General features: G+C 32.6%; 2 protein-coding genes across 2 annotated transcripts; one reads left to right on the top strand and one right to left on the bottom strand.

Moving 5' to 3' along the window:
* Nucleotides 1-4,834: 4,834 nt before the first annotated feature.
* LOC132717511 (uncharacterized) lies at nt 4,835-11,392 on the bottom strand. The gene is made up of 5 exons (XM_060700997.1): nt 10,844-11,392; nt 9,450-9,537; nt 8,679-8,843; nt 6,997-7,182; nt 4,835-6,550 (listed from the first exon to the last, which is right to left on the bottom strand). Exons 1-5 carry the CDS (start codon nt 11,147-11,149, stop codon nt 6,303-6,305), a joined length of 993 nt encoding a protein of 330 aa, XP_060556980.1. The 5' UTR covers nt 11,150-11,392; the 3' UTR covers nt 4,835-6,302.
* A 4,606-nt stretch (nt 11,393-15,998) lies between these two features.
* On the top strand, nt 15,999-26,594 carry LOC132717510 (uncharacterized). Its single transcript, XM_060700996.1, has 5 exons — nt 15,999-16,405; nt 23,102-23,177; nt 23,675-23,857; nt 24,287-24,472; nt 25,872-26,594. The coding sequence occupies exons 1-5, from the start codon at nt 16,100-16,102 to the stop codon at nt 26,117-26,119; spliced, it is 999 nt and encodes a 332-aa protein (XP_060556979.1). The 5' UTR covers nt 15,999-16,099; the 3' UTR covers nt 26,120-26,594.
* The last annotated feature ends 1,013 nt before the right edge of the window (nt 26,595-27,607 follow it).

Raw genomic sequence — 27,607 nt, 5'->3', positions numbered from 1 at the left:
GGTAAAAAACAAAAAACAAAAAACGCCTGATAGAACAGGATATTTTTCGAAGCATCTTTTATTTTTATGAATACAGTCACAATCTATGTACTAAAGTACTTTGTTATATCAACACAAGTTTTAGATATTTCAATTCGTAAAATTCATATAAGATCTTAAACTTAAACATCAAAATTATTTTCATTACTGTTTCATCAGAATTTAAATGGCACTTGTTTGGATTGTAAGTGTATATAAGTATCGACCGCCATCGTGAACTCTACCTCAAATATTTCAATGTTGCAGATCGAAAATAAGTCAGTAGTCAGTATTTAAGCAGAACTTAGTTGACAGAACTCTGGAACCTAAAGTACGTTGAAATGTAGCATATTTTGCTGTGCTCATAGTTTTCAACAATATTCTTACGACGAAACTTGTTCTGCTTCGAGATTTTTTCTTGAACGATCATTTGCTCACTCCATTTATGCATAACAGAATATCCATTTATATGAAGCAAAATGAGCTAAATGATCATGAAACACTTTTTAACTCAAATCAGTCTTAGAATAGCACTTAATATCCATTTAATTCTGCATATGTTTTCAGTTTTAACTGCCCCAGTTGATTTATGGAAGAATTTCAAATTTAGGCCTTTGAACCTCATTAGAGGCCCTTTAAGATAAAACTTTATGTAAGCAATTTAGACCGTACCGTGATGAATATATATTGCCTAAAAGGAAATTTATTCTTTTTTTACAAATGAAATGAAAGTGTGGAAGAAAGAAACCTTTCTAGTACGGAAACACATGGGTGACAAGTATCAAAGCCATAAAATTTATTGTGGATAATAAATGCCACGCATAGCTGTCATGAATTAAGATATTGTAGGAACTGACAATGTAAAATAATCTCATGACATATATTTGCTACTAAAACATTTTTTCAAACAAAATTATCAGTGGCTTGAAACATAAGAAACAAAGCCACCTTCGTCAATGTTTAACTTTTATTAAGAAAAAAATTCATGTCAAATTTTGAGCAAGTCGATTCTGCTAAGTGTTTACGTACACTTTGTTTGGTGTAAATATATTTTGCAAGCTATAAAACTGTAAGTTTTTATAAAAACGTAACAGCTGTTGAATTTTACACAAGTCAGCTATCAATACTTTAACCCAAATGACGTTAGGCCTACACTTTGCGCTATGAAAACAGCACTGAACTGCGTTAACAATGGTTGTGTCGAAAAATTAAGTCTCAACGTTTCGCATGTGAAGCGAGAACTCCCATCATATAACCTATCAATAATCTATATAACGAATTTATGATACAACAGAACCACTTGGTTTCAGGAAAAAACGAAAAATAGACAGCAGCTTTGTATATAGATTATAGGTTTTATATAAACGTCACGATTATCCGATGGAAAGCCAGATTACAAACGTGCAGTATTAAAAAAACATCGGTACATTTATATGTGCACGTTCTGTCACTTACGAAAGCACAGAGCAGAACATAACTCCGAATTCATGATAATTTGTTGTTCCGTAAAAACAATAGCAAGGGCAAAACAAGCCAAAGCAGAAATCAGGTATGCATAAAAACATGTTTGAATAAGTTAATCCGAAGCCGTATGAACTGGAAGACATACGGCTTATTCCTTTGACCTACATTTGTAACTCTTGACAGTTAATTTTAACACCGTATGGATCAATTTTCAACATTGTGAATTGACGCTGCCTGTTAATTTTTGATCAAAAAGTCATTGAGAACTGATCGATCAAAATAGGATCGTTTTTAATGGTCAGTTACATTTTTACATTTTATACGCTTGTAAGAAACAGGATCTGTTACAAGCGCCACAAAAATTATTTTTCTGAGGGTCTGCCACTGATCAGGGGAAGTAACCGATGCTTGCATGTTGCTGGCACACCAAACTCCTCGCAACGGTTACTTCTTTTTATAAGTACACTACGCCGTGGAAAAGGGGAGATCACTGCGTGGAGATTTACAACTTCTTGCAGCGGTTACTTCTCCTGATCAGTACAGAGAGTCAGTACTGTGATACGAGCATACTGAGAGATTTAAGAAATAAAATCGATCTGAGTTATTTAACACCAGTTTTGAGTTTTGGTGTGTAGGAAATGAATCAATGATCAATAATGACGTAGGCCTATAAGTGGTAAATCTATTCGCACCAAAACGACAACAGTTCATCTTGTATTGACACTAGACAAGAATACATTATGAAGCTTTGATTATAGAAGATTTTCATGTAATGTATTTCCTCTCGACATAGTGTTTTTGGTAATTCCAATTAAATTATATGTTTAAGAATAGAGAGAAAAACAACACACCAACTCCACAACGAACAAGAAAAGCAACAAAATCTCTCGCAAATAGCAAAGCAAATGATATACATCCGTTAGTCAGAGAACCCAACTAATGGTCTTACTTTTCAATATTATCGCTCTCTACATCAATGCACTTTGCCCACCTGTGGTCCAACTTGTTTGCCCCTCCTTTTACGCGCGATTTCTTGACGTAGACGTCGAAAATTCGTCTGCATAATATGTAGCTTTCTCAAGATAGTCAATCATAATTATCCCCTTACTATCCCAAACAATGAAGCCATCATCTTCCCTGCTGGTACTCTCTTAGCTTTTTTCGGAGGTTTGAGCCAGGGTGCTTCTACTGCATGCTCTATTTTTTTGATTCTGGATCTAAGTGATCAGGTTCATCCTCATAGCGAGACAAAGATATCTTGAAATGTCATGCCTCGTTCGTTGTTGGTCGTCAGTCAACTGTCTGGGGACCCATCTAGCGGAAACCTTTGACATGTCATAGACATAGAATTGCTTATATCCACTTCTCTAGCAATGCTTCACATGTCTCGCCTTCTGTCGCACATGACCAGATCATGCACAGCTTCGGCAGTTTCATCGTTGGTGACCTCTTTTGGCAGCCCAGGCCCTCATCATACTTAATGACCGCTTTGATTTCAACTTTCTCTATTTGGTCTAAATGACACACCCCTCTACTGATCAAAGTGTTTTTTATGTTTTTTAATCTGAGTAAAACCGCGTGTAACTCGGTCAGTAATCTTCAATAAAATATCGGTCTCGACGTATCGTGTGTAAACGTCAGTGTAGTGGCTAGAAGTACATCGGGCCGAGAACTTTTTGATCATACCTCGTATTTTTACCTTAAACGTTAAGGTCACACTTGAGGGCCAAAAATAAAGTCAGATGTAAAATTATTGTAAGCAGGAATGAATTCTTCAATGCACATTTTGCTTAACAGTATGACAAGTTTAACAAATTGTGTTATATTTCAAATGGCTTTTTGAAAATATCTGGTTGAAAGTATACACGATTTCTTTTGAATAAGTAATAGCATATTTAAGAATGCTATCGATTTTAAATGCATTATTTCCTTAAATAACTAAGCAATGCACTTCAAAATAACTGCATCCCTTTATACGGTTTTGGCTTATAACTGCAACATTTGCTACATTTGTTACAAAACCACTAATTAACCCCTTTCATGACAAGAAGTTTATTGTCATTGTATGCTGACTAGAAATGTTGTCGTATTTTGTAGGCTTCTAAAATTCCAAGAAAAACTAGCTCACACTTAACTCTATTATTTTTTCAATTTAAAACGGGTAAATATTTCAAATTTCTCTAAAATAAAAGTGTTTCCCCCACTCGGCTGTTTAAGTTTTAAGTTATAAAACTTCCGAATTGATTTTGAATACATGTACTTTTTCAGTTAAGAAATTCTTATTTGAAACAGAGCATTCAAACTTCTTACAAGATCTATAGATGCTGGCAATGAACAGATAACACTGATTGTTGTTTGAGTTAAGGTCATTTATCTAAAACATAGATATCGATATCATTTTTTCTTTAGGAAAAAGATATCAATTCTGAGTGCATTGTTGTAGAATAATGCACGGTTCGAATTCAAATATGTAGGAATATTATCAGGAAAGGCAATAGGCTTGAGTAATTAATTACAAAGCTTAAAAAACGTGCATTATTTTACATAAGTATCCAATTTCAATTGTCATCCAATGAAAACGCTGTATTTCTTCAAAATTATGTGTGTTTATTTTCAGAGAAGAACAAAAGGCAGTACTATATCAAATTCCGTTCAAATTCCGTTCATAGTCGCCTTCATAGTGCTTCACAGAATCGCGTTTGTAAAAATAGTCATTAGCATAAATTTGCACATGCACTTTCGTGGACCGCTTTTGAATATAAATTTAGTAAAAATGACGTCAAAATGTCAACCTATATTAATTTTGCATTAATGGATAAAGTATATGCGTGTAGTTCAGATTTAAATCCAAGTCTTGGCGAAAAAAGATACGTGTAAAAATAAAAAACTATACAACATGTCAATTTTTTTATTACGAATGTAGGAAAAGGTCTTAATTAGTAACTAACTGGAATGTCACGTATACCTATGTATTCACTTTCTTTTTTTAGGTAGACAAAAAGTGAAAGAAGACATTATGTTTTTGGAAAATACATTACGTGACCTTGTGTTAACGCATAACGTTTAGTGTACACATGTATACATCGTATCAGATATAAGCTACTGAGTATCAATTGTCAAACTAATCAGAAATGTTTTCGAAAATTAATGTTTCAATAACACACATCAGCTATATGCCGTCTTGCGTATTTCCAAACTGAAACACAAGGGAACATGCGTCTTCGCGCGCAAAGTGACGTCGTATGAGTTTCATAATTACCATGAGATATGCAAGTACGCATGCGCGAAAATGTTATTTTCTTTTTCACACCTCCGGTATGAGGTTTGCAAGGCGTTCGCTGCGGTAAGTAAAATTTTATCATTTCCTGGTTCTGTTCCTTGTCATACACAGGATTTTTTTTATACGTTTCCAAGTCAAGATATTAAATTACGAGAATTATGAATTTCTAAAACAATTTAAGACATATCGGTGGCAGACAGATTAATCGAAAACGAAAGTAGGATGCATAGATTCACAGATAGTACATTTCGCCAAATTTGTTAGATTTAACCAAATAAACATATCTTAATGAGTAAAATCGAAATGTGAATTATTAGTATGCTTGGACTACATTTTCTGTTGTTAGTGTTTGATTACACATACCGTTTATCATTTCCTGCACTCTGAAACAGAGGCTATGTTTGATTTAAAATTCAGGTGTCATGACAATCATGTTGAGAAACTTAAGTCACAGGTGTCTGCGCATTGATTGGTCGCTACCCCGCCCACTACCCTTTACCCACTCAACAACCCTCTTACCTCTCCAAAACTGCAACATTTTTCATTTGCAATATGTTTTAATATTGGTAAAGGGTCAACTCGGCTCTATAACAACTCGGTACCGGTCAACACTCGACCCCTCTATTAACAATGTTTATGGATACAGATTGTTAAGCTAATAAACTTTTTAAGCAGAGCAAAATAACTGTGAAAGTAATTTAGAGGTACGATCACTAACAAATAGAAATTTAAAAAATCATGCATATTTATACAATCAAATTTAAACCCAACATTCCTTGAAGATTGGTTTCATATAAATTGTTAACCAATTATATATTGCTACTTCGGTTCCAAATATTGATTAAATGGTTTCATTATATTATAAAACGAATTAATAAATTGATTATTCGGTTTCATATAAAGACATCTGGTTCAATAAATGGTTACATTGGTACCAAATATCAAAGAATGGGTAACATATAATGTGAAATCAACTTATATATTGTTACTTTGGTTTCATACATTGACGACATCATTTTATATATTGAAAAATGAAATTATATATTGATAATTCGGATTCAAATAAGGATATCTGGTTCCATGTATGGCTACTCTGATACCATATATTGAAGAACTGGTGTCATATATTGAGAAAACCAACTTATATATAGCTACCTCGGTTTCATACACTGACGGCATGGTTTCATATATTGTACTTTGAAATTATATAATGTTTCCGGTTTAGTAAGATATTGTTTGAAATTCATATACTGTCGAAGTGAACTTATATATTATCCAAATGGTTAAATCAATTAAGAAATAACAATATAAGACAGACATGGCTTTCCATATTAAAGAGTTTTGAATGCGCATTTAACATAGTTCATTTATCGGTTATTAGAAAATGATAATTTGAAATCGGCAACATTTATGCCTACGGTTTTGTTTCTTATATATCTACTAAGCTTTTTATGTACTTTTTAAAAATAAATATGTTTCCGGTGCCTCTACTTGAAATCTGGTTTATAACAATATAATTCTAATGAATTTAATGTGTTTGTTAATTTTGTTCACATATATAACCAAAAGGTTCCGAACACGTTTTATCGTCGAAACGATGGTCCCCTATTTCATCCCAACTGTGACGCACCATACGGAAGCAATTTGGAGCACCTGTCATTTCATTTGGGGCAATATATTTCCAAAAATGTTTGTCCATGGGCACCAGAGTACCATCAGAAAATTTCCAATCATCTATTCCGGTTTGTGCATTAAAACCATCTACCCAGTACTGGTAAGAATTTAGAGCTGAAAGAGAACGAGAAAGTGTTCCACACATTTTATAAATTTGCTGCTGCTGGTAAAGGTTACGATATAAGAAGAAATATCAGTCCAGATGGTGCACAACCGCCAATTAATCCCGACGCTGTATTATCCAAATGAAACTAACTTCGGCTGTTACTGGACAAAAAACAAATGAACTTTAAAATCCGTACTGTGCAAGTAAGGCAACATATTACTTGTAACTTAGAGTTTGATTATCAAATCAGGAAAGTTTTCATGACATGTGTTAATATTATTTAAGAGATCCCGAATATCTTTGAATGGGTTAGTTCAGTGGACCATTATTGCCATACACGTGTCCTTGTATACATGCCCAACAATGTAAGTGGACATAAATTGGCCTTATTTATATTGTGTTTACATAAGTCAACATATCTTGCAGTCGTGTAATACTGGAAAAACCACTTTACCTGGACAGTCACGTACAAGCGCTTGAATAGCATCGAATTTCCATTCCTCGTCGACTTTAACTAATTTCCCGCCAATAGTTGCGCAGAATGTTGTGGCGTCAGGTTGCGACATCGTGGTGGTGAATATTTGTATTTTTGACTGTGAACAATACAGCTGAGTCATCCGAGCAACCACTGACGAACACACTGGTATCATCATAAAAGAACAATTGATGCATCCATGGAATCTAATCACATATGATGTAGTGTTTATAATAAACATATATTTGAAATTTGAAGTAAATCCAGGAATAAACATAAGTTTCATAACAAATAACAAAATAAATAAATAAATAAATGAATAAATAAATAAATATTCTTTAAAGGTTGAAGGGGAAGATAATTCTAGGTTAACTTTAATATTGACGCCAGATTTATAAACCTTATTTTATTATTATGTCTAGAGAGTTTGAAGTAAATCATTTAAGAAATGAAGAAGTTTGAGTAAAAAATAATAATTTGTAGAAAAATCTAAGCTCAAGGCTGACATAATTCTGGAGATAGTCAAGCTATCTGATCTTCTCGCACGTGATTTGAGTGATAACAAGGCACATAATATATTTGAAATTTAAAGGAGATATATAAAGAAATAAAAAAGTTATAAAAAAAAGATTGTCATGAAATTCTAAGTTCAAGGGGGAGGGGGTATTTCTGATAATGTTTGTGCAAAAGTTGTGTATGAAAAATACATTTGAAAAATACATTCTAAGTTATAATCTCAATGCTGCCATTCACCCATATTTCAGTTTCATTAAAATATTGTCAGCACTCTTTTGAGTTATCAAATGTTTGCCATATTTTAAATCTATTAATTGCCATAGTAATTAACTTTTCAACATAGGAAGAAAAAAGACATGCCTAATCTCTAGACTGCCATTAACCTATATTTCAAGTTTCATAAAAACATTTCAGTACTTTTTACATGTACGGGATCCAGTTTTTGTGGACGGACATAAGGAGAGTAAATCTAAAGACCTAGTTAAACCGCTAGGAGAATAAAAGCATGACGAAATTTCATTGACATTCAACCTAATGACCATAGTGTGTCATTCAAAACCGATGATTCAAAAATCTTGTGGGAGAAGTATTCGGTCACTTCTGCAGAAATAATGGTTGATCGTCGATATATAACCAAAGAGGTTTTATATTGGCGTAAAAAGAATTGTATTAAAATAAACAAATAGTAGTTTAAAAATATTGTAACTTTACAAGGTAAAAAGAATACATTATTGTGACCTTCTGTATAGTAACAGAAAAGCAACAACAACAACATTTTCTGGTCGGGTTTTAACGTCGCACCAACACAGTGTTCGTCCTAGGGCAACTTCAGCTTTAGTGGCAGAAAAATACCTCAGATTCCCTTCCTTGCATTATTTCAGGCATGAACGTGTACCTGAGTAGAAGTAAGCTAGCTGGATATCTTCCTCACATGAAAGAATCCAAAAAATATGATAAACAAGATCAAAAAGGGAAGGCGGCGTTCAATGAACTTAACCCATTAAAGTCCATGTCGTGGGATTTTGAACTTCAGTTCAGCATGTTTGTATAACTTACGAACAAATGTTTGGTTGCGCAAATAATTTCATATGCTGTCATTTGTACAATATCTAGTGTGTAATTTTTTAAATATGCTAACAACTCACTGTTTACTGTCGAACTAATTTCCCAATCTCCATTAGATGAGCATTCTAGGGTCTGAACATCTACCACGCCATTTCCACTTTGATTACAAGACACAAGCTTGGAACCTATCTCGTTCAGATTTCCTTGACGTACCACGTTTTCCAAAGTATCTTGCCCTTGACATTCTGTTCAAGTAGAAAACCATTAATTAATGTATAATTTGAGTGTTGATACGCCAATGAGCATTAGTAAACAGTAAAATTCAATCGCTCAATACGGACATTAAACCGAATCGTTCTGAAAACAGTCAAATGTGGAGGCATGGGCGAGTGGTAAACGTGTCTCACTAGTAATTTGTACTGTCAGGGTTATACATGTATCGTTGTTTCATTGAGCAAGAAATTTTATTTACACTCAATGCTTTGTACTGCTGGATTGCAGGAACGGATTTAAAAGTACGTCTATAAGCTAATAACTTCATACACAATATAACTAAGATAAAAAAAAATTCAGATAGAAAAAAATGATCAAACTCTGATAAAATGTGTTCCTTTGAAATAGAATTTACTTGTTTAAACATATTACTTTTTTACATTATTCTATACTATTTCATTGCACTATATAACACTAAAAGCAATTCCGTACAAAGCCAACTAACTGAAATATTCCCAAAATTCCTGTGCATGGAATAAGCCTGGTGAAAATAATAATGAGTCTGGAAATTGACTCGTTTTGAAATGTTTTCCTATTTCGATTCTAAGGAACTGATATACTCAAGTTGCTAGTCTTACCATGTTTCGCACACGTAACACCCGTTCCAGTTGATTGATTCACTTCCCACTCGTCGCATTCATTGCTTTGATCCGCATTGTTTGTTTCCTTAATGTAAAAGTAGTAAGTTATTTAATATTATTTGAAATTTTTATCCCTGTGTTACTTGAAATATTTCGCAGCTGTTTTTTTAACTTAATTTAAATTCATGTATTAAAAAACTTGAAATTCGAACAAAACTACCGTAATTTGTGTACGATGTTATACTGAAATTTAGACAGTACAAATGCGCGTACAAGATGATCATAAAATTAAGACGATACAAATGCTCGTTAAGGGTTGTCAAGGATTTTAGACAGTACAAATGCTCGTACGGGATGGTCTTGAATTTTACACAGTACAAAAGCGTGTACACGGTGGTCATGAATTTTAGACAGTACAAAGGCTCCTAAAGTGTGGACATAAAATTTAGACAGTACAAAGGCGTGTGCAAGGTGATCATTAAATTTAGATAGTTTATCTGCGCATATAAGGTGATACAAAATTGACATTTAAAATGTGGTTTCTAAGTAATCATAAAAATTTAGACAGTACAAAGGCTAGAAAAAACGTTATAATGAAATCCATACAGTACAAAGGCTAGAAAAAAAGCTATAATGAAATCCATACAGTACAAAGGCTAGAAAAAACGTTATCATGAAATCCATAAAGTACAAAGGCTAGAAAAACGTTATCATGAAATCCATACAGTACAAAGGCTAGAAAAAACGTTATCATGAAATCCATACAGTACAAAGGCTAGAAAAAACGCTATCATGAAATCCATACAGTACAAAGGCTAGAAAAAACGTTATCATGAAATCCATACAGTACAAAGGCTTAAAAAACGTTATCATGAAATCCATACAGTACAAAGGCTAGAAAAAACGTTATCATGAAATCCATACAGTACAAAGGCTAGGAAAACGTTATAATGATATCCATACAGTACAAAGGCACATACAAGCTGAGCTTGAACCTAAACCATTACAAAGGCGCGAATATAGATAAATTTAGATACTAGAAATGATGATGATAATGAAATATAACCAATACTAGGTGATCATGAAATTGAGGCAGTACAAATTCGCGTTCCGTGTTATCTTAATATTAAGACACTTAACATGTGCTGACCAGGTGTTCCTGAAATTTGAACAATACCATACAAAGGCGTCTAAATTTTCTTGGTTATCTCTAGATTTAGACAGTACATCTTTTCGTACCAATGTGATTTTAAAATTTGGCAGAACAAAATTGATTACGAGCCTATATCCTAAGAACTCTTCAAATTTAGGCAATAAAAAGGGGGAAAATAAATAAAAAAGCAGAAAATTTAATGCATATTTTGAAGAATTTGCAATAGCAATACACTTACATCCGGGGTCTGAATATCGTCTTTGTTCACAATCACACAATGCCCACGGTCAGTTGACGCAGACGTAAACTCGGTGAAAAGCTCGCATAAAGTATACAAACGCTTGTATCCGACCGCAAAGCAGTGCTTTCTCCTTAAACAGTGGTCAACACAGGCTTCGAGAGATTTTTTCACGAATGACAAAAATTTCCTTTCTTTCGGAGGACACATATTCCATTTTGATATTCGAAATTTAGCGCTGCAGAAAATTGTTGTAATGAAAACTGATAAGACAAATGCCAAAATAACTTTATGTTTAAACTCCATCACGATATTGAACGATTTGAAACTGTAAATTCTATCCAATCATTTCCACTTGAAAAGTCAACGTTGCGCTCTGTGATAAAACCACCCACCTCCTTTTCCCATGAATATTTTATCCTTTTTGTATACAGTGCAACCTCTGCTGGCGGTCTTCTAATGAGCAGTGAATTCTAAAAAATAACAGTGACATTTTTTCGAAAATTTAAATATTGCACAATGCTGGGTGATTAAGTAGAAGGTATTGCAGTAGGAAGCCAGGCTAGCTTTAAATACGTGTAGTCTGACAAAATAATGATAAAGTGGATTGGCCCATAATATACAGTACAACATTAAACAATAACATATTTAACATACATATATCCAAACAATATGGTGGGTGGGTAGAGAGAGACAGAGAGACAGGCACCATTTGCTGTTCAAACATCAAATAATATTACAATTAAACATTTATCAATACATGTATGCAAACCATATAGAAAATAAACTAACAGAGGACAGACACTGCTGACAAGAGAAAAAATAGGTTTGAAAAGACATATGAGTTTTCATTTCAAACGCCTTTGATATAAAATGCTTGTTTTAAGGGTGTTTTCGTTTTCCGTTTAATTTCACTATGTTAGGATAGTTTGCATTTTATTCTTATGGTTTTATATACACTACACTCTAATAAGAAAAAAATCGTCTTTAAGAGTTTAATATATATAGCATTTTCTTTAATTTTTGGTTTGAACAATCGACCGGTTTCTAATACATGTACTTATCTGAGTTCTGACATTGTTAATGCAATTCAAATTTAACCATATGGATCTTTTAAAGAATTCTTTAATTTCAAACACTGAAAATAACTTGTAATCTCTTTAAAGCTGCACGCCTCCAAGTGAGCCAAAATATTTCAAGAAAATGAAAATTGAGAAAAATGTACTAATATTTCAAGGAAGGTAAAAACAATCAAGATCAATGTTGAAGTTTACATGTTATTTGCGATTTAAGACTGATTTTGCAGTATTTTATCACCATATTTCTACTGCGTTACTAACGCAGTAAGGGCTTTATTTTGCACATTTTGACCTCTTTTTGGTTATTTGCATGTATTGTAAGTGCCAATTGCAATATGTAAATAACTTTATTTGTTCACCTCACAATATTTTACTGTCAAATACATTATCAAAATTTTCATGAAATTTTAACATGAATCTGGAGGCGTGCTGCTTTAATGTAATTTCTTCTCTCTGTTCTTTTCTCCATTTTCCTACCATTTTTTCGTTTTTTTTCTTTCTAAAATAGAGAAAATAAGAATCCTTAAAGACAGAACAACACGGCAAAATTGAAAATGTTGCAGGTTAGGTTTGATTGAGCCTGTTCATGGACGGTACTGTCAAGTGCAAACTATCGTCCACGCCCCCTACCTTCTAGTATAATGTTTAATCTTTATTATGATTTAAGATATATAATCTATTAAAGTTTGTATATAATTTTAATTCCCTCGTCTAGTATATTTCAAATACTAATTTATTTAAGACAAATCATATAGTTCGCCGAAGGAGAACAGTTACGCTTGCTTTATGTGCATCATACATTGCAACACTTTCAAATCGATTTCAAGTAAAACTTGAATATTTACATTAAATTTTGTTAATGATCCCTTAAGGGAAAAGTTGCATGTGCTTTCAGTTTGCATGCATACACTTATTTTAAGGCCAAACCATTATCAATAGGCTGCATTTTTACAATCTGCTAAATTTTCCTGAGAAATCTGCTTGCTATAAAATTATTTAAAAGTTAACCCACTTTACAAGACTCATTTTTCTTAATAACCTCTTTCGGGTCCCAGTGACACCTTCTAACATAAATCTGCTTTGTCATTTTAAGCGACCTTGAGTGTTTTTAAAGGTTGTACGTGTTATTCCTAGATAAATCGTTCAGCATAATTGTCAAATAAAAAATATAAGGTGGAAAATGAAATTTGCCGACGGTAAAATACATAAACAATAAGGAAACTCCTCGAACAGCTCACCATAGAAAATAAGTATGAAACAACACATAATTGCTCTTACAACTGAAAATAAAAGCTTAAGGCCACTTTTCAGCAGAAGCATATGCAATAGAAATATACTTGGAAATAAAATGAAAATCGTAATTTTGTGCTATTGAGTCCGATTTGAGTGTATTTCACAATGAGAATAATTACCCTGGAATAATGCAAACAAGATAAAAAACTGATCTATATAAAAAAGAGCTTTAATCTCGAAAAAAAAAATCCCAGTCCTTACATATTAAAAAACATCAGTTGGCCCCTTCAAAACATGATAACATTGAAATAGTACACAAATATTCAAATTTATTTGAATTCAATGTTTTGGGGTAACGGCAAAATGATTTTTTATGATTATTTTAAAATGCTACTTTAAACTTAGAATTGATTACAGTGATTACCTCCATTGGCAGATTTCTGTACTGATAAGGGGAGATCACTGCATAGAGGGCACACTACAAATGACTTGCAGTGGTTACCTATCCTGATCAGGACAAAAATAATCAACCGTTTCAAAACTGCAATACTAACACACGGCATAAATGTGAGATTTAAGAAATTAATACCGAACTGAGCGGTGTTTATCGGCTATTTAGCACGGACAAACAAGCCAAAGTAGAAATCAGGTATGCATAAAGACATGCTTGAATTTTGAGTGTATTCAATTTGAACGTCTGACATGGGAAACATTGTAAAGTTAATCCGACGCGATATGCACTTGAAGACATAAAGCTTATATTTGTAACTGTTTACATTAAATTTTAACCCGTTGCAAATTGACCCCATGGATCAATTTTCAAAATTGAGAATTGACCCTGCCTGCAAATCAAATTTTGATCAAAAGTCATTGAGAACTGATCAATCAAAACAAAATTGTTTTTAATGGTCGGTTACATTTTATATAAATAACGGTTTGCAGTAGAGAAACGCTTGGAAGAAACAGACTCTCTTACAAGCGCACTGATCAGAGGAAGTAACCGATGCTTGCATCTTGCCAAACTCCTTACAGTGATTATCTCCCTTGGCAGATTTCTGTACTGAAAAGGGGATATCACTGCATAAGAGGGCGCACTACAAATGACTTGCAGTGGTTACCTATCCTGATCAGGACAAAACATAATCAAACGTGTCAATACTGTAATACTAACACACGGCCTAAATGCGAGATTTAGGAAATAATTCCGAAGTGAGCGGTGTTTATCGGCTATTTATTACATGCTTTTCGGTGGTTTATAGAAATATATCAGTGATATAAAACTGGTAATTTCACTGTTTGAAACAGTGAAATTACCACTTTGATAATTTCATTGTTTTGAATTTAAGCCCCTTACGTTGTTTCAGTGAAATACCAGCGTGCACAGTACTGGGTACCAACTTAATGACGTGACGTCGTAAATGACGTCACGTTGTATTATTATTTGGCGCGCTTTTCATTCAGTATTAGATTTAATGTCTTTTTAAAACGTTTCTTTGCATGTAATAAAAAGAAAATTTGTTTAGTTTAGTGTAAGATCGAAATATATTTCACCTTGTGAACACCAAAAGTTCAAATTTCACTCGTGGCTGCGCCACTCGTGAAATATACCTTTTGGTGCTCACTCGGTGAAATATATTCCGATCTTACACTGAACTAAACAAATATCCTCTATTTAACACCTGTTTTAAGCTTTGATAAGTAGGAATTTACTATGAATTCCGTAGGCCTGAGTGTAAATTTATTGGCATCAAAACGACAACAGTTCATCTTGCATTGACACTAGACAGGAGAGTTCTTCTATAAAACATTTGAAGGTCTGGTTATAAAAGATATTCATGTAATGTATTACCTCTCGTCATAGTGCTTTGGTCATTCAAATTAAAATGTATGTATAAAGAATAGAGAGAAAAACAACACACCACCTCCACAACGAACAAGAAAAGCAACAAAATCTCTCGCATATAGCAAAGCAAATGCAAATTTTGATGTAAGCGGTTTAATAAACTTTCTTAACTTATTAAAATTTTATTGGTCCTTTTGCTTTTCCTTTACATATGAAATACAATTTTTGTTAGAAATATTTTTCAGTCCGATGAAATTCCTCCTGCATTTCTCCAAACGTTCACAGGATTATTGTCGCTAAGTGTCCTACTTCATATTATTGATGTTTTGTTATTCGTTCATTTTTACAAAGTTATGACCCATTGTTTTATTTTTATTTATTTCTTTTGAGTGCAGCAGCTACATTCCTTAACAGATTTGAACCCAACTTTCACAGAAGTACTTTGATAATGTATAATGTAATGCCAATGTTCATGCATACATCCGTCTGTCTGTGAGCAATGTCATGTCATACCGAGTGATAAAAACAATGCTCTGTCATAAAATGATATTTTCATGATAGATAACTAGTCCTTTAAACTGAAATTGAAATTGAATTAAACTGTTGGGGTATTCTGTTTCAGCAAGAAGACATATCCTACACGTAGCAATTTTTTTTTCTTTTCTTTTTTCTATTTCTTTCTTTCCTCCATTATTTCACCCTTTGTAGAAAAATACTTATCTGTCTGAAATTCTTCTTTCATTTCATATGGGATTTCAGTTTAGTAAGTTATTTATTTGCCGAAATCGATTTTTTTTCTCACAATTCCCATCGCTCGTTTTAATAAAGTTGATGTTTTAAAAATATATCTTTTTAATTTATTTAATTGAAATAATTGATTTTTTATCAAACTTGCCTGACAATAAACGATTGATAAATACATGAATATGTTTTAAATGTTCATTTACAGCAAGATGTGTTAAGCCATAATCCGCTTAGAATGTTAGCAAATAATTAAATATTCATGAACAATTGGCAGTGGGGGTGATTATTTTTCATCGTTTCATTCTTCAAATGACTTTTAGTTATTGAATTTACATTTCTAGACCGTTCAGTGCAGTTATGCAGTTTAAAAGTAAATTAAATATGGCATTTGTTATATCTGTTTCGATAACAACCATTTTCTGCAGTGCTAAATTTCGAATTACAAAATGGAATATGTGTCCCCCAGAAGAAAGTAAATTCCTGACGCTAGTGAAAATTTCTCTTGACGTGTGTGTTGACGAATGTTTTAGAAGAAAGCACTGCTTTGCTGTCGGGTACAAGCGTTTGTATACTTTATGCGAGCTTTACACGGATTTTACGTCAGCATCAACTAACCGTGGTCATTGTGTGATTGTGAAAAAAGACGACATTCAGAACCCGGACGTAAGTCTACACTATTTCATGTATATTTTAATATGCTCTTTACAATTGTTTGAGCATCATTTTTTTGGCTGGCGATTTAACGTGAGCCCATAGTTGCTGATCACGGGGTTAGGTGTGGGATCGGTGTCCCGTCCCAAAGACTGAGAAAAATTTTGAAATCTGAGGTTGAAAATAGTGTTATTTCCTTGAATTTCTTTATTTATGGAAGCTTTTTGACAATTTTATAACTCTATTCTTCATTTTGTTAATTTGTATTTTACGTCATTAAGTTGCATTATTATTACTTATAATGATTAATTAATTTATTTATTCAGCCATGTAGGAAAGATTATTTAAAAAAATTAAAACATTGGACAAATAATTTCATTTACAAACAAGCTATACAAATGTCTGTTTTTTTAAATATCTCGAGCACAAACAAATGATGTTGAAATTAAGCAAATAAGTTACTTGAATTTTGTCATGTAAACAGTATGAAGATACTTGGAAAATGAAAGAAACAGTCAAGTTTAATTGTAGTAAAACCAGTTATTCAAACGAAATCCCTTACAATTAATTTTAATAAGGGCTTTGGAAAACAAAGTCAGTATATACATTATATTGTACTGCGTAAAGCACCATTTTGCTACTACGTACTTTATACTGTTATCTTATAAATTAATTAAGCTATATGAATATTATAAAAGTTGGGTATTAGAAGTAAATACAGATTAAACTAAAATTGTTGTATTTAGGAAAAGAGGAGGTTTATTAGGAAATAAGTTTGGGAAAAATGATGGTAATGATATTGAGGTAGTGAATGATTTTAATTATCTAGAAACAGTTTTTAATTACACCGGAAAGTTTACTTTAAATCAGGAATACATTGTAGGTAAAGCTTTACAGGCGCTTAATGTTTTGCTTTTAAATTGTAAAAGTATATTTTTAAACCAAAGTTATTATGTCAGCTATTCTATTCTTTTGTTGGCTCAATTTTGAGTTATTCGTCAGAAATTTGGGGATTTACAAAATGAAAGAATGCATTTAAAATATTAACAAAATATATTGTCAGTATATAAATAACACATGGGTTTGTGGGTAACAGTAAAAATATCATCCCGAGTAAAATACTGTTACCCGAGGCGTAGCCGAGGGTAACAGTATTTATACGAGGGATGATATTTTTACTGTTACCCACAAACCCATGTGTTATTTATTTTATTACCCCGAACAAATACTGTGATGATCTGAATTTGGCAACTAAATCTAACTGTAACAAAATAAGCCAAGAGAAGCAATAACTAAACTGTCCTTACCTTGCAAGTTTTAAGTGCACTGTAGGCCTACTTGAGAAGCTGTTTTTCTTTTATTCTTTAAGCAAGTGATGATATCTACCAGTCATAAACATAAAATAAGATGTGTTTTATTCAGAAAGCAAAACACTAACTCATTTATAAGGTTATGATCTGTGAAATCTGATCCTTCTGCATCCATAATATTCTTCGCATGGTTTTTGACAAAGTGCATTTAGAAAATAACAATGATATCCTACAGATGTATGTCCACAAACTCTATCTGTAACGTTTCACTGGTTAAAATTGTTAAATTATCCTTTGTTGCATGCTTTAATTGTCTGCATGTTCCAGTTTGACACAAAATTATTTATATAACAATTACTTCCGTTGGAAACGGATGTTTCCTGTTGACTATTGAACAAAAAGATATTTAATACGCGAAAGGGACTCTAGGTTGCAAAGAACTAAATTTTATCAGAGTAATAGTTACTTCGGCGATGCCCTATCGTCAAAAATAAGAATGAATCGAGAGAAAAATGGCGGCCATTTTATTTCATTTTATTTAGAAAATAGACCACGTGACCAGATTTTATACTGTTAAAAATACTGTTACCTATGTAACAGTACAAAATTCGTAGTCACGTGGTACACTTGCATTAACAGTAAGAATAACTCCCAGAGGCCTATGGGAAATTAGCATTACGAAAAAAGTGAGGGGTAATAATAAGAAATACTACCTGTACTGTTGGTGTATATGGAGAGTTAGGAAGATATCCTTTGTTCATATCCGTTATGTACGCATTGTTAATTGCTGTGCAAACAATATTATTTTACGCCCAGTTTACCAGCTATCATTTAATGATGTAATAAATGATTATGTAACTTGGTAGCTTATGTTCATAAGCTTTTGTGTGACTAAGGTTTTTCAGATGTTTGGAATAACTGACATTATATAAATAACACATGGGTTCGAGGCGTAGCCGAGGGTAACAGTATTTTTACGAGGGATGATATTTTTACTGTTACCCACAAACCCATGTGTTATTTATTTTATTACCCCGAACAAAAATACTGAGATGATCTGAAATTGTCAACTAAATCTAAGTTCTAAATGTAACAAAAATAAACCAAGAGTAACAATAACTAAACTGACCTTACCTTTTAAGTTTTAAGTGTACTTTACTGTAGGCCTATATGAGAAGTTTTCTTTTTCTTTTATTCTTTTCAGCAAGTGATGATATCTACAAATCATAAACATACAATAAGCTAGGTTTTATTTAGGAAACAAAACACTAACCCATTTACACGGTTATGATCTGTGAAATCTGATTCTTCTGTTTCCAGAATATTCTTAGCATGGTTTTTGACAAAATAACGATGATATCCTATGTCCACCATATCTGTAACGTTTCACTGATTAAATTTGTTAAATAATCCTTTGTTGCATGCTTAAATCGTCTACATGTTCCAGTTTGACACATAATTATTTACATTGCAATTACTTCCGTTGAAAACGGATGTTCACTTTTTGACTATTCAGCAAAAAGATATTTTATACGCGAAAAGCACACCAGGGTGCAAAACAACTAAATTTTATGAGTGTCATAGGGACTCAAGAGGAGAAATTGATGTCCTATCGGGGTTTAACGTTGAAAATAAGAATGAATCGAGAAAAAAATGGCGGCCATATTATTTCATTTTTTTAGCAAATAGACCACGTGACCTCTTAAAAAATACTGTTACCTATGTAACAGTACAAAATTCTGAGTCACGTGGTACACTTGCATTAACAGTAAAAATAACTCCCAGAGGCCTATGGGAAATTAGCATTACGAAAAAAGTGAGGGGTAATAAAATATTATATTCAAAAACTTTATCCCGATATAAGACAACGGATAAGTGATTGGTTTTATACAGGGATGACATGTATCTCAAGAAACAAGTTCTGTATTGGAATTATATAATGAGTGTAAAATAAATTCTTGTTACGAAAATTATTCAGATATATTGCCTGATCATTTGAGACGACTTATTACTAGATTAAGAACTGCTGCACACAGCTTAAGAATACAAACTGGTAGATACACTGTATGCTAGAAATAGAATACTAAGAAATGAACGCTACTGTCAATGTTGTTCTTTAAGAGACTTAGACGATGAATTTCATTTCGTTCTTATATGCCCATGTTATACAAATATTCGTACCCGTTATATTAAAAGATAGTATTTTGTTAACCCAAGTAAATATTAAACTATCTGAAAAGTATTACAGTAATCAAGTTGAAACAGGTTTAATAATCTGTAAAAAAAAGTACAGTAGAAAATGTATTTCTAGTTGAGGTCTCTTGTTAACTTTCGTTTCGAACAAGATTGTCTCACATATAGAACGAAATTCTAATTCTTTCTTAATATATATCATATATTTTTGGATGAATATTTACCAATAATATCAAGAGCAAGACTGATAATTATTATATGTACTCCACAGAATAATAACAAGCATTCTGACAAATTCTTTAAAGCTGACATTGTGATACATTTCTATCCTTTATTCAATCAATCAATAATTATTTATGTGTCTATTATTATAGCTTACATATTTATCTATTTACCTTAAATATGAGTAAGCTTCTAGAAATATTGATTTCTGAATTGCTTTTTTCTGTAAATTGATATTGCTTTATGTTTACAGTTATATATTTGACTACATGTTATTATTGTGTCTAACTGTTAAACTGTTTTGTTAATTTTTGTAGTTATATATTTGTATATATGTTCAGCTCTTCAGGTACATTGAAGGAAATAAAGTACCTATCTAACTTAACTGAGGCTTAATAACAAATATCTGAAATTTCATTACAATTATTAATCTCTTTATATTATTTATATTATTGATTTCTTTATATTGATTGCACTGAAAGTACATGTTTCTTGAGTATAATTATGTATATGATGACGTACTATGTCCATTAGGATATAAAAGATCTGTTATGCTATTCAAGTATGCCACTTTAACCTTTCATACAAGCATGTTAACTGATAAAGATCTCTAACAAATCCCCAGGCAGGAGATAAACAATAGGATGATATCAATTAGATATTATGATGAAGGAGTACACTACTGTCGATAAAGCATAGAACTGTCATAAAAATATTCCTGCCCAGCAAGTAATCGTTTCTTTGGGCTGAGCTGGGGGGGGGGGGGGAGTCGCCACTGTCTACTCTGTCGTTACCAAGGCAACCTGCCAAAAACATAAGCTCATTCGTGTCATTTTCAAATAGTTTCAATATGCCTACTTTTACGAAACAACAACGCGACAACTGTTCACGCTTTGTTACTGTACTGAGTTTAGAGTTTATTTCATTTATTCCATAAGGCTATTTGCCCATGATGATACTACAAGCATACATGTATACTGATAAGGGAGGAAGTTTGTTTATCTATTGTCCTTTTAATAGACTGGCTATATGATTGTTTCAGTATTAAAGTGACATCATTTGTAACATTCCCCGTTTTCTAGACATGTAGTTTCTACATAAATTTTTCAACTTAATTGATAATATTTTGTATATTAAGATTAAAAATATATGTTATAATTATGTTGCGGTAAGGATCGGAATATCCGTCCCAAGGAATTAATGTCATTTCATTTGAATTTTCATAGCGTTTGGATTCATAACGGCAAAACAACGTCATCCTAAGCATCCATTTTCAGAAATAAATACGCCGACATTAAGTCATTTTAAAGAGGTTCATTCATGAATTGCGTTATGATGATACCATTGTAAAGCAACCGACTCATCTGGCACCTCCACTCCCCCCCCATGCCAGAAAAAAACTAACCGAAACACCAGTGCGGTATGCAAGAAATTAATGTATTAACTTATTTATATCACTTTATATACAGGATTTTATGTCAGTCTTGTTATTAATGAAAAAAAAATTCTACAAAACAACAATTTTTCTTCAAATTTATATGTAAGACCATGTTTAAACATGAAAAAACGCGATTTTGGATAATTTCAGGAATTTTCATCATTTTTTGTTAACACTTTACCTCATATATACGCGAAACAATAGTGAAAAAGGTCCTGTTTGGGCCCCAAACAGATGTTTTCGTTTGAGAAATGTTGTGATAAAAGAAAAATTTTGGACTTGTGAGTGGCTAAAAATTACCCGTGATCGATCATAAGGTAACGTGTAAGCAATGCTGAAAAGTATTTGACTCTATCTCAATCCATTGAGAAGTTGCAGCAAATTGAAATCAATTTTGATGGAAAAATCTACGCAAAATAGTGATTTTTGGCAATTTGAGATGTCCCCTCGTTGCCATGGTAACAGGAAATTTAAGCCTGAGCATGTTGTTACAAAGGCAATGGTCCAGTCAACATTTGTGCAAGGTTTGATTAGTATTGAAGCAGTTTGTATAGTTAATAGCGATATGAACTTGTAACGGGAGACTTTTCAATGAAAACAGCCATTTTTCACAAAATGCTCATGAGGTAAAGGGTTAAATAAAAAGCAACACCTGATGAAAATGAACGAATGATGGTCAAGACACAAATGATTTAATTTTTGCTAAATTCACAATATTCCTCATATTGCCTTTCATCTTAAAGTAGTGTAACTGTATGATTGTCTGTGATTTTATCGGACTGATGTTACTTAATGTTCTTCAAATACAGATAGGCAGTCATTCTGTACTCTGTTCTGAAATTTCTTTGAACTGTGTAACAACTAGCAGGCTCGTACGCGACATTCACCAGCCACGTACTTTTGTATTACCTAAATTACAAGACCACTCAATACGCAATTTAATTTTATCTAGATTTCAAGACATATTAGGACGCAATTTTGAATTGCAATGAAATTTCAGGTCTCTGTAGCGACTCATTTTAAAAATCAGCTTGTACGCATATAATATTATGTACAGTCTCAATTTCTAGACACCTTAGTATGTGACTTTGTACTAACTAAATTTCAAGACAATAACGCAAATATCTCCAAGTACGCAACTTTTATTGCCTTTACTTTCAAACTCACTTGGTTCGTGTGTACCAACATAAATTTCATAACCTCTGACATTTTTATTTCCTATGCATTTCAATCCAATTAGCACGTTTTCGCTCCGCGCCCCGCCTTTTTATTTCTTAAATCTCGCGCAGCGCCCCCGCGCGTCGAAGTTTTATTTATTAAACTTCGCCCCGCGCCCTTGCTAATTAGCGTGTTTTCGCTGCGCGCCCCCGCCATTTAAACTTGTTAATTTTCGACTTTTCGCTTGGCGGGGTCGCGGGGCGAAAACACGAATGGCACAAATCAGCTACCATAACCCGCAGTTTATTACATTATCAAATCATTTATGAGTATGTAATAGGTCAAATAATTATCAATGATTTTCTTTGATATAATATTTATATAAAGGAATTACACAACAGTGTGTGTGACGAGTGGGAAGTGCTTCAATCAAACGGAACTGGTGACACGTGTGTTCATCAAGGTAAGACTGACGCTTTAAACATTAAAGAAGGCCTTGTCATCTTCCAGTGACGTTGATTTGATTTTTAAATTGCATAGGATTTCAAAACAATCGTGAACAGTTTTAATCAGTAGAACCATTGGCTTATGAATTTTTAAAGAATTTAGGTAGAATGTTTTTAATGTAGGTGACACGTGATACAACCTGGGATCAAAAATATACATTATTGTCCCAGATACAATGAAATATATTTAAAATGTGTTTTGGTAGGAAAATGCGATTTTTACGAAGAAATTTCATTTCTTAACGAGGCATTTCTTATTTGATTGGACTGCTATCGGAACATGTTTTCTTTTATATACATGATATATTGCCTATGCAAATAAATTTTACAGGTTACAGCTGCGCACCGACGTTTCAACACTCATAGTTTTTTTTTAAATTCAGACTCTAATTTTTAGTTTGATTCTAGTACATCCTACGCTTGCTTTTGTTAATGGGTAGACATTCTTTATCAGAGTGTAAAGAGGAAGAGATTTTGGAAAATGAGAGCCGTCAAGGAAATCTGAATGAAATAGGCTTCAAGAGGATTTTGTCTCGTACTCAATGTGGCTGGAAAAAGGTCGAGGCGCAAAAATGTTCATCCGGTGGCATATGGGAAGTTACTGAAACCAAATGGGAAATTGGTTCTACAGTAGAGAGTGAGTGAACCTAAAGGAGTATCGAAAACAAACTTTCTAGTAAAATTTCCCAGATTTTGAGATCTGTGAACTTCCTCCCAATAAACAATTTATACTACTTTTATTTTTTTAATTAATTTTCTAGTGGCAAGATTATCATTAAAACATGAGAATTTACCAAATTATAAATGACATTTCATAAGTTTTCTTTAAACAGATTTTGTTGTATTTTTTTTTTGTAATTTGATAAAGCATATTAATAAAAATCATAAGTATAAGGTACAATTACGGAAATATGTCAGTTCCATTTAGAAACAACTCTTATAGTGCAACCTTGTGAATGTCCGGACCACCAATAACAGCAAAGTTTATTTCACTATGGTAAAGTTGATTTATTCGTATCTTATATAATAAATATTGATGAATTTTCTTACTTCAATATGTTACCAGTGTGTTCATCAGTGGTTGCTAAAATGACGCAGTTGTATTGTTCACAATTACATGTACAAATTTGGACCACCGAGATGTCGCAACCTGACGCAAGAAAATTCTGCACAGATATAGGCGGGAAATTAGCCAAAGTGGACAAGGACTGGAAATTCAATGCTATTCAAACACTTATACGTGACTGTCCAGGTTAACTGTTTTTCTTCAGTATTAAAAGACGGCAAGACATGATTCTTTGGCCATCGTTTATTCTTACAACAAAACAACAAACAATTCACCGAGGCAACGAGACCATGTTATGACACAATATTTATTTAATATTTAATTGATGATGCAATTCAATATAGGGTCCAATGACATAATTTATGCTAAGGTACCAGAAATTTGTAAATATAATATCACCTCTTGTCACGACAAACCTCATATAATATCACCTCTTGTCACGACAAACCTCATTGATTTCAAATTTCAACTCTCAGTCACATGGCGATATACTTTTGTCCTAAAAAAGATTTTATATGACTGACACAGTGTATGTAGTATTTGGCGCATAGCGATATAAAATTGCTCATTTATTAGACTGAGATAATGCTGTCCGGTTTAGAGACAAAACGGAAAACACGGGACTTATATTAATTTTTATATCATTATATAAACCAGCGGATTGTAAAACAAATGCCCATTTGGAAAATAGCCCTCCAGGACTCTTGCCCACTGGACAATGGTCAAATAACACAAAATGTCACAAAGCCGACTAGAATAATACCCCACTTAAATTCATCATATTTTCATATATCCTTCGAAAGAAGGAAAAAGAGTAATTATTTACCACAATAAGAATAACAAAACTAATTAAAACAAGCAACACAACAGTACAAGTTATCACAAAAAAACTAAAACGTCTACTCATCAAATTTTCTTTAGTAAATTAGTGTATCATACAAAACATTCTACGTCCGAAACTGATGCTTTTGTGAATTATGAAAGATTTTAATACTTCTCCATAAAAAGCGTTTATATTTGAGTTACTTGATTATATTCTTTGCGGAATATTATTACAAAAATGTATTGTCATACTGAAGTACGAAAATTTATCCTTAATACAGTTAGTACGCGGTCTGATATTATTATAAGATCGTAAAGTATAGTTGAACGTAGATGATAGTTCTCATTTTAGCAAAAATAAGAAGCTGTGTGTTTTCTATGCATCTAATTAAGAAATGGAGCAATTAATGAGTTTAAAAATATAGGTATCGTAAGTATAAGTGTTTATCAAATTCCATACGAAAATGTCCAAATATGATTGTTGAACACTTTTTGATAAGCCGTGGGCAACTGTCCTCTCCTGCTCAATATCGCAATGGACTATTGGACTGGTGGGATTGTCCAATGAGTTATTGTTCCGGTGTGCTTTTTGAAAATGTGTTAAATGCCAGCAATTTTGTTTTGATTCACACATTGTTAACATTTGAAATACAAAGTAGGAAATGTTAAACTTGTGGACTGCTCTTTCTTTTATCATTACATAAACTAGCTGATTGTCTTTTGGTAAACACTTTCTTTATTATTTTATTTTGTTTTCTTCCAGCTTTAAATACTGGTCAATATTGGGTAGATGGCTATAATGCTAACACTGGAAAAGATGATTGGAAATTTTCTGACAATACCTTGGTACCCATGAACAAACATTTCTGGAAAGACAATGCTCCAAATGACGGGAATGGTATTTCTGTTTGCTTTCGAATGGTGCGTCACAGTACGGATAAATTAGGGGACCATCGTTTCGACGATTATACATGTTCGGCAAAGTTTGGCTATATATGTCAACAAAAGTAACAGATACATTGCCATTGAAAGCAAATCGCATCAAGTGCAAGTACATTATTGTTAGTTTCACTTTAGAATATTTAATGACTGTGTGTACCAAAACAGGATGTCATATTGTGTTCATGGTGTTTTCTGTGAATCTGTTCTTTTAATCTCATCTCTGTTTTCCTTGACATTGTGAAAGTCTAATTATGTTAAAATCATGTAGTCACACTCGAATAACACAGAGACAATTTGTTTTATAAATAAAATTGTATGACCATTTTACTTATGTTGTATTATAAAATGGTATTTATCTGGATGTACAAGTCAAATGTGATGACGAGAGATGAACAATATTGAACATACATTTGAAATACACTGTTTCATACTAATAATATATTATCACGAAGCAAGATAACAAATATAGTTTTTTTAAACTTAAGAGATGTACATAATAACCACAAATATTCACCGAGTCAAACTGACTTTTAAGCTATTTTAGTCCCACCAACTACCAGAATTAATGATGCATAAGTTTTATTATTGCTGAAAATGACTAAATACTAAAAATGCTTAGGTTAGAAATGATAATTGTACCGAACTGAAACAGACAAAAAAAGTTATTTTATCGTGATCTGAAACAAATCATTAGTTTCTTTTATTTTTTGTATCCTTTGCTTTCAAGTCAAACCAATAATATACAGGTTTTTTGCTGATTTAGTGGTGGACAAAAACATCGAGAAGGCACCAATCAGACGGCCCTATAACTTTCCGTAAGCTAGCTGGATAGCTTTAAGTATCCAAAGTATATATCGGAATTCAAATCTACAATGGACAAGGGTAAGTGCTTTGAGGTGAGCGGTCTTACTTACACCGCCACTTTCAGGAACTACGGTGTTTTCAGTAGACTACTGACAGCAATGTAAAACTATGTATTGTATTTGGCAATATAATCAACTTTCAGTGAAATTATAAATATTATAACATTATACTATAACATCTTGATACTAGTATATATAAAATGAAGAAAAATTATCGTTAAAATTCACTTCATTTCTAGTGAAAATGACTCGTCATTGCAAATAAATGCATATAATACATATACATACAAATATATGATGATACATTTTAAATTGAAACAATGTGAACTCATGAGTAAAGGTTTATTAACACAACAAAATAATTTTGATACATTTATATATCCAGGGCTCGTTGAAACAACAACAACAACAACCACAAAACAATATAAAAACTAGAAAAGCAAATAGCAGCTGTCCAAACGGTTATTGTAAATCTAATCATGAATAATTGTATATACATTGTACATTGTAATAATATCTGAAAGCAGAATAATGCATTTTCGGTATAAACATTTGACATGAAGTGGTTCTTGTTATATTGGCTGCTTACAAAAATATACGACTATACAAAAAACTTGGAAGAGGAAGATCCTATGAAACAAAAAGCAAACGAAACAAAGCAAATAGTTGACAAATGCAAATTAGGTTGGATTGA

Source organism: Ruditapes philippinarum, unplaced genomic scaffold (assembly GCF_026571515.1).
Source record: "Ruditapes philippinarum isolate M1 unplaced genomic scaffold, ASM2657151v2 ctg844_1_1_1_1, whole genome shotgun sequence".
In the NCBI taxonomy this organism is placed as follows: Eukaryota; Metazoa; Mollusca; class Bivalvia; order Venerida; family Veneridae; genus Ruditapes; species Ruditapes philippinarum.
Note: the sequence above shows the minus strand (reverse complement) of the source record. Positions and strands in the feature narration are given on the sequence as shown.